The 9,209-nt window shown below is 44.2% G+C and overlaps 1 protein-coding gene across 1 annotated transcript in view; it reads right to left on the bottom strand.

Moving 5' to 3' along the window:
• Nucleotides 1–2,868: 2,868 nt before the first annotated feature.
• Nucleotides 2,869–9,209, bottom strand: part of POMGNT2 (protein O-linked mannose N-acetylglucosaminyltransferase 2 (beta 1,4-)) — a 17,194-nt gene continuing 10,853 nt past the window's right edge. The window contains exon 2 of the mRNA XM_018562753.1: nucleotides 2,869–4,703. Coding sequence (XP_018418255.1) covers nucleotides 2,879–4,633 — 1,755 coding nt within the window. The 5' untranslated portion in view covers nucleotides 4,634–4,703 and the 3' untranslated portion in view covers nucleotides 2,869–2,878. The remainder of the gene's footprint in view (nucleotides 4,704–9,209) is intronic.

Here is a 9,209-nt window from a genome sequence, read left to right as displayed (position 1 = left end):
GGCCAGATATATCAATTATAATTTATAATAAAAATCTATATTAGTTGTTCTAATGCGCAGAGCAGCATATGAAACTAACTTTTATAAACCTGAACACGAGAACGACACTTGCAATAAAAAGTCTTATCTAGTTATAATATAGAAAATAGTTTATACCATTTAAGATTACTGTAACCAAGAAAAATATTATTTAAATAGATGCAAAACATGTTCATTAACCTGTTCTATAATAACTTAGCATACAGCAAAACTTTGCATTAGCCACATACACTCTACACAATCTATATCAAAACATCGTCATAAATAATTTATTGATGTATATACACAATTTACATCAAGCACTTATCCCTTTTATTGTTGTCAGTGTCCAAATGCAACATTTATTATTATAAATAGGACTAAAATGAATTTAAACCAGCCCTCGGAGCTGTTTTTCACTTATGGAATTTAAACCAGGCATACGAGCTGTCGTTCACTTATTGAATTTAAAGGAGATCTATGAGGCGAGTGCTTTTCACTCACCTCAAAGTTCTAGCCGACCTGTGACAATGAGACTGTCACAGGTCGGCTCAGTAGATCAGGAAGTGAGCGAACACATACCGGCGTTCGCTCACTTCTCGATCCTGTCACAGCTCTCTACCGTGACGGGGGAGGGGCTGGATTCCTCCCTTCCCGCTCCGATAGCGCTGACTGGCGGAACGGACGGGGGAGGGGGCGGGTACAGCTGGCTCTGCCTCTAGATAGGCAGAGCCAGCTGTCACTCACGCAGCTGGGCGGACCCAGACATAATTGTCGGGATCCACTTCAGCTGCGGCATCTCAGTATACAGGGAGCTGTAGCTGTGTCTGTCACTATGGAATTGAAATCAGGCATCTGAGCTTTCATTTACATAAATAAAAAAAACAGTAGGTCGATAATACAAACACACAAATATACTTTTAAGCAATTCACTTTTTGCCCTTTTAGTAGATTTGGATTTTGTCAGGAACAGACTGACACCAGAAAGAATCTTTAAAGTGACCCTGCCATGAAATAAAAGCATCCTAAACAATGTACCTTCAAAATAAGGGAGGAAATACCATCCTTTCCCGCTGCCTTTGATACCAGGTTGCTGCTCTGTTTGGTAGAAATCCTTTGAAGTTTGCAGGGATATTGACACTCTGAGGGGGTCGATCTCGCAGGTTCCCCAAAGTTCTCACTGGCTCCTCCTGCTGACCTCCATGTCACTGCTGTATGCTGTTATAAGTCGAGGTCAACAAGATAAACCAGTGATAAGCTGCAAGGGACCTATGAGATTGGCACTTCTGGAGATGTCAATGTTCCTGTGGACTTCAGAACGTATTCAGTAATATTCAGTATTCCTTCTCTTATTTTGCAGTACACTCATTTAGCACACTTGTTTCAGGACAAAGGTGCTTTAAATCAGTGCTCCCCAACCTTTTTATCGACGCGGACCGGTCAACGTTTGATAATTTTACCGCGGCCCGCTGAGGGGGGGACGTTGATTGTTTATATTTTAGATTGGAATCACCTGGTATTGTCTGTTAAAAGTGACATGTTTCTTTGATGTTGAAGGCCCTTCTTCTGTCTCTTCACTGGGCCTTTTCTTTTTCCCAAGGAAACTTTCTAACGACGTCTGTTTCGTACTCATTGTTGCTAATTTGTGGGTTAAATTTGAGCAAACACAATATACACGTACACCAAGCACTGTTAAACATGAGAAAGTTCCGCTGAACAGAGAGAAGAGCGATACACACCTTCTCTTTACCAAAGCCGCTCAGCTCCAGACGTCACCTAAAACCGTCCCGATATCACAATATTTTGCACATGCGCGGTATTGGTGCAGCTTTAGGTGACGTCTCTCAGCTCCCGGTTAACCTCTCGTCCTGGAAAGTCGGACAAACACGAGAGAAATACACCACAGTAAATAAAATGGAAATAATTTAATGTTCCTTGGGCGGCCCGGTACCATTTGATCCACGGACCGGTACCGGTCCGCGGGCCCGGGGGTTGGGGACCACTGCTTTAAATGGTAACCAGTTCATTGTAAAATGTAATACTGTTCAGTTGCAGAAAGCAACCCCATTTCAGCTTTCAGGGGTTTATAATACTCAGAAAAATGAAAGATTGTCTGATTGCTTGCTTAGAATTACAGCATTTAGCACAATAGGTAATGGCTTTTAATAACGTGACCCTAAACTCAGGAGTTAAATCTTAAAAATACATTCAAGGACCTTACCAATTAACAAAACTGTATCTTATTTGTGTATCACGCAGCTGTTGATCCTCAAATCATCTCTGAATTGGTGCAGACACTGCCCTTCCTTCTGGAGGGTGAGACTTTTACTTTTGTTCCCCATGGTCCCTGTGTCTTGTAAAGTAGGCACCGCTTCAAGCTCGCTCCTGTGATAGACTATAATCACCATACAAATTAGCTACCTAAACCTGAGATTGTAGTCCATAATGGGAGCGAGCTTGGAGCGGCGACTACTTTACAACACACACAGGGACCATGAGGAACAAAAGTAGTCACCCTCCAGAAGGAAGGACAGTGTCGGCATGAATTCAGAGAAGATTTGAGGATCTACAGCCGAGTGACACACAAATAAGGTACAATTTAGTTAATAATTACAGTACTTGAATGCATTTTTAAGATTTAACTCCTGTGTTTAGTGTTACTTTAAACAAAAGCCATAGCGTGGGGGTCCTTATAAATATTCAACATTTACTATGCAAGTCCAGCTTTTTACCATTGGGTATAAAAGTCATATTTACCAGTGCACTGGATGTATGGACCATGAAATAAAGAGTGACAAATACACAGAAGGTTAAACCTCATCATTTCTCAAAGTGTATATACAGCCAAAAATGTGTCTTGTTATGTTTTACACACTAAAACCTCTGCAAAAGGTCCATGAAGAGTCTTATTGAAGATGCAGCGGATCCACACTAAATATGTTGTAGATGCTTTAATGTTCTCTGAGAACGTGTGGTTCTGATAAGATAATATATAAGGCATGTACGTGTTTTCACCTTGCTCTTGGATCCATACTTCATATTTAACATCTCTGACTTTCAAGTACTTGAGATTCCATGGAATCTGCCAAGTCACGGACAGCTTGGTCACACTGGCACCTGATGAAGAAGCCTGGCATTTGCATTCCCTTACCTTCCCAGGATACAATCCGTTTGCAAACCTCTGCTTCCGAGAGCCGGGCTTTGTTTTAACAACACCTCTTATGACTTTGATGAGTGATAGAACATCTACTTTTGTGTCCTGGTAGATACGGAAAAGCCACTCTGGATTACGACAACAGAGGTGACGTGGAACTTCTTTACTCTTCGTTATTCGGCCCTGTTCAACAATACCTAGATGTGCAATGCCACCTTGTTCCCAAGACCTATCAGGATAAGTGATGGTATTTTTCTCCTCTGTGTTCTGCCAAGCAACATACTGGAGCTCCATGCCTGGAAGGGTTGCTAGAGTTTTGTATGGTGTGTAATGATCTGGGTTTATGGCATAGGGAAAAAGCTCAACTACAGCTGCACCCCTTGGCAGAAAAAGGGACATAGCCAACTGTGCTCCATGCATACTCACGAGCATAGATGCATTACTGATCAGACGCACAATTTCAGCAAATGAATTATCTTCTAGAGAGACTGTGATTGTCCTCATCTGAAATTCCTGAGCTAAAGCAAGGAGTAATTCCGCCTCATTTATAATAAGTCTATTTATCGATCGAGTGAACAGTACTATGTAGTCTTCTGTTGTAGGCTGATCAGAACTGATGTTTAGCTTTCCCAACATGAATTTTGCAAAGTGTCTTATTTCGTTGCCAGAGACCAATATGTTTGCCTTTGGACCTTGAGGTTGGACAAAGCCATACTGGTACCATGTTGTGATTTTCGTGAGTCCCACGTATGCCTTAGTAAAGCAGAGAAGCCTACCTAAAGTTTTCAACTGCTCTTTCAGCAAAGGCTGTTTGTTGCTCATAAACTTGTAGAGGTCAAAGTGTGAGCCTTCGCCCCACCCTTCCATGAAAAAGAGACGAGAGTCCAGGTCTAAGTCTGGAAATTGCTGCATGGTGTAGAATATTGGTAGCAGGTCATCATGAAAGACGTGCATCAGGTTGTCTGGGTTAAACCTATTCATTATGAGAGCAACATCTGGCACAAAGACAGGCTTGGGCATAAATTTTAACGCAGCAGCCGGAAGCTCTACAAAGTTGAAATATTGGGTGTTGTGATCATCTACAGAAGACAAGTCTAACAGAGCAGGTTGGAAGCGTCTCGCTCCTAGGTTGGGTAGCATAATTGAGGAGTTGCTGTGAAAAAAGACAAACTCTTCAGCTTCGGTGGAGAAACAAAGTGACTCGAAGCGGCACACCCGGTCTGTATGCATCCTGCCCGTACAAACCATTTTAGTGCCATCTTCCACAAGTGCGTATAAAGCTGCCTGATAGTCAATGCGTACTTGTGACAGCTCCTGGGACTGACGGGTGAGGTCCAACTCCTCCTCAATAATAGAGAACTGCTCCCAAAGCTTGACATGTTTCCACAACACTGCTGCCAGGATGGATACAAGCAAAGCATTAAATACTGCAGATATGTTCATTCTGTAGAAATACCACATTGAGATATCCAAAAAACAGCCTAGCAACAGTGACTGTCATCATTCAGGCGGCGTAACATTGTAAATAGATCTAGTAGATAAAAAAACAAAACAAGAACATAATTATAAAGAATTCCATATTATACTATGTTGTTTTCAAACTTGACATAAATGCCAAACAATATCTCTCCAATCAGCCGCACAAAACCGAGGTCCATAAAAATCCAACTTTGTTGTAAATTCCATGCAAAGTTCAAAAAACAAGATATACACCACCATAGTATCTCTCCCACTCCAACGCATTTCACCACCTTGGCTTGAAGGAGAACTATGAGGTGAGTGCTTTTCACTCACCTCATAGTTCTAGCCGACCTGTGACAATGAGACTGTCACAGGTCGGCTCAGTAGATCGGGAGGTGAGCGAACACATACCGGCGTTCGCTCACCTCTCGATCCTGTCACGGCTCTCTGCCGTGACAGGGGAGGGGCTGGATTCCCCCCTCCCAGCTCCGATCCGCCAGCGCTGACTGGCGGAACGGACGGGGGAGGGGGCGGGTACAGCTGGCTCTGCCTCTAGATAGGCAGAGCCAGCTGTCAGTCACGCAGCTGGGCGGATCCCGGCAGAATTGTCGGGCTCCGCTTCAGCATCTCAGTATACTGCGAGCTAGAGTTTGCGGTATACTAAGCCTAGGGCGACGGGAGGGCGCTAGTTTGTGTCCTCCCGTTACCCTAAGGAGAACTATGGGGAAAAGCCCTAACCCCATAGTTCTCCTTTAATCATAAAGGGACTACATAAATGCCAAACTTATCACTTCATATTGTGCTGAATATTATGTTAAATGGAATGTATAGATTTTTCAATGCTTTTTAGATGTACAGAATGTGTAAGTATAACTTACAAGGTTATGGTAAGGAGGGACTAAAGCAGACCTGGGCCTTTTACGGCCCGTGGGGCCTATACGACCCTTGGTCTGCTGCTATCAGGCCCGCTGACCTAAGCTCCGTTATAACTGGCTGAGAGTGGATGCAAGGCTGGTGCATCCACTGCAAACAATAGCCCAGCACAGATCCGCGATCGATCCGTGTTCGGACCACATTTCTCAATAGTGGGCTGAGCCATGCAAATCTTTCCTTTTTTTTTTAACCCACTGGGTAACTGTACATCAGGAGCCACAGTTCTACAGCACGGCCTAATATTAGAGGGCCATGTAATCCAAACTGCATACAGCTGTTTCAGGTTTGTTGGCCATCATTAGTGTAAGTACACAGAAGTAATGACTTTTATGGAGCAGTGCTTGGGAACCAATCACAAAGTATAACCTAAAACAGGGGTAGACAACCTTGGCACTCCAGGTTTGGTGAAACCAGCATGTAAATACTATCTGTTCTAAGAAGCCACTACCATGCTAGATGTATATGTAAGAAAAGATTGTCTTGTAAATATCATATCAATTCATAATACATATATACACTGGGCAACCATCGTTTTTGTCCATTACATATGCAGTCTCTGCTTCCTGCTTGCAGTGCTACACATTGGTGCATTACTACTCCTTCTCAGAATGTAGGTCTAAAAGTTGGCCAACTGATTGAAAATAATGTGCTTATAGCTTATCTTATAACAACTTCTATTGGCGATTACCTTGCCCCGGCTTCTCTTGCCAGGCTGTTAGGCTTTTAACCACTTGCTGTCCGGAGCAATTTCTTACTATTCGCACACACGATATAAATCTGAATTTTTGATTAGAAAACAGCTTCAGACCCCGGGTTCACTTGATGGGATGTCCCCTCTCCCAACTTCTACTTAAAGTGACATTAAAGGCAAAAAAATGTTGTCCTCCCCCCAATGTTAATGTCAGCACTTACCTTAAATGATGTTTCTTAATCCGATCTTCCTCTTCTTTCCTGATGTTTTCATCTGTCCCTCCAGCGGTGCGGCGGCTCTCCGATCCAGCGCTGACTCCTCTGTGCTTGCTGGTACTTCCTGTCCCATGCGGGTGCACGCGTCCATAGATTTACCTTGCGTCTCTGCTCGTCTCCTGGCCGAAAATCCGAACTGCGCATGCGCCCGCCCCAAGATGCTTTGCGGCCGCCCGAGCAGTTTCGGATTCTCGGAAGGGAGCGTGCGGCGAAGACGGGAAATCCCACACGCATAGTGTGAATGAGGCCTAGAGCGCACAGAATGAATGTACATACAGGTTCACTGCATGAATAAGCTGGACTTCTTAGTGTTGGTGTGAGGTCATATGTAAGTTTAGGGGTTAGTTATGTTTTGGGATTCAGGCAATGAAAGGGTCAAGTGTCAGCAGACGAGTCGGAGGGTGCAGAGGAAAACTTTCCAATTTCCACTAGGTGCTGCCCGAGCACACAACACACTTGGTGCAAGCATCCCATTCGTGCAAACACTTCACCAGGTACACTTCACTCGGCACTCAGCTGCCACAGCTCTCTAAGCGTTTAGGAACCACGTGATTCAACATGTGGCGAGGCATTATGGGACATGTAGTGCCAACTGACGTCCCACAGGTTGAAAATGAATTAGAAAGAGGCAACTTATAAATTACATTCACATCAGACATGCTGCACACCGCGCAGAAGACGCCGATCCCGGCGCTGTGTAGGTGCACACAAGCTTACTTGTCTCCATAGAACTCTAGAAGCAGCAACATGGAATGCACACATGTCCCGTCCCACACGGGAGACTGGTCACATGATGATGACGTCATGGCAGGTCCTTCAGCCGGCTCCATGTAGTGTACAGAGAGAGGATGGGATGTGGTCTTGCTCATGAAATGTATACAGAGGGGGCGTGTGAGCCCACAAGGAGTCTAGGGGGAGGGCTGGGTATATTGGAGAGAATACAGTGCTTACCAGACTTGTACAACATCACTTCATAAACTAACAAACTTCTCTAAAAAACAATTCATTTCTTTTCAAAACACAAACAAGATGGCGCGGGATAATATTAGAGCTCATTCACATGGGCGCATAGGGGCCCCCATGCAGATCTATTTGTAGCCCTGGGCCTTGGTACAAATCAATGACTGTAGCTGCACACTGGTGCACACTCATCCGGGGCTGCAGCCAATGATTATTTTCATAACCGATTATTTGGCCGATTATTTTTTTAATTAATTGGATAAAAAAAAAAAAAACATCTTTTATTTAAAATACACATATGCAGTGTTACAGACATAGAGGGGAATTTATCAAAACCGAAGCAGAGAAAATCTGGAGCAGCTGTTTATGGCAACCAATCAGCTTCTCTCATTTTCAAATCTTAATTGAACAAACTGAAGAGAGAAACTGATTGCTCCAGATTCTCTCTGCTCCCTGTTTTTAGCTTTATTTTTTTTAATGCTTTAATTTTTTATTTTTTTTTAGACTTAACTTTATTGCTATCACATAGGGGACTAAGAAATCCCCTATGTAATAGCCAGTTCACCAAACAGGTCCTCTTTATGGAGACATCAGGGGTCTCCAAGACCTCTGATGTCACCTAGGGACCCCCAGAGAAGCTGATCTGCTTCATCAGCTTCTCTCCGGTGTTCTGCACTGGAGAGTGATACTGAATGCAGGAAGTGATGTAATATACATCACTTCCTGCATTCGAGGACAGGAAAAGAGATCAAAGGGAGATCTAGTAATGATCTACCTCTGATCTGCTGTTAGAGCGTCGCCGTGCCGGTCCAAGCCGCACCGGCCACAGCGGATTACGGGACCGGCGGCGAGGAGACGGCGCACACCCGCGGCTCCTGCAACCGATCGGGCGTCTCTAGAGACGCCTGATCGCTTGTATGTAAACAGCCATCGCTGGCTGTTTACATCCTCACAGTTTTCAGTTTTAAGACGCCCTCCCGCTCCTAGCAGACTCCTGTCCGGCCGTTCACAAAAGGCCATGGACGGAAGGTGGATAATCATCATACATAGAGGGATGCATTGGTAGAATTAGTTTTTTGAGTGTGAAAGTCTGCTTTAAGCATGGAAGTATAAAGGTCCTCTGCTGAAATGTGGCAACCATAGAGACTTGGTACCACCCCCACCCACTGCTTGAGGGTGGGGGTGGTACTCTCCCTGGTTTGTCATTCGGGGGGTGTTCGGTTGCTCTTACTGAGGAGGTGTTGTGGATGACAGACCAATACTCTGTCTCACTAATGTCACTGATTAGCAAGAGCTCGGTGGGGCATCCAACCGGTGAGGGGGAAGCCACACAGTGGGGGGAATTTATCATAGCAATTGTGAGTGTTTGAACTTGCATATGGTCACATGGGATATATTTGCGCCAGATTTATAAAGCTAGTGTTAGTGCTAGTGTTGTTCAAAAATGAGATTAAATGAAGCTTAACTGTGGTCATGGGGACTTTTTAAGTAGCGATTGTTTTGTTAGGTGATGCTCCAGTTTCAGCCGCAGGACAAGCACAGATGCAAACAGTTGCGACTTTCGCAAAACAGGCGCAGTCGGAAAAATAGTGCAAGCTCTGGTCAAAACAGGCACACATGGTAAAAGGAGCGACTCAAAAGATTTTCACATTTAAAAAAATGATCCAAGAGGCTAAAACAGTCACAATTGCTTTGATAAATTCCCCCCACAGTTTGT

This window comes from Nanorana parkeri, unplaced genomic scaffold (assembly GCF_000935625.1).
Source record: "Nanorana parkeri isolate BGI_ZX_2015 unplaced genomic scaffold, ASM93562v1 scaffold597, whole genome shotgun sequence".
In the NCBI taxonomy this organism is placed as follows: Eukaryota; Metazoa; Chordata; class Amphibia; order Anura; family Dicroglossidae; genus Nanorana; species Nanorana parkeri.
The sequence above is the reverse complement of the archived record's forward strand: the minus strand, read 5'-3'. Positions and strand labels throughout refer to the sequence as shown.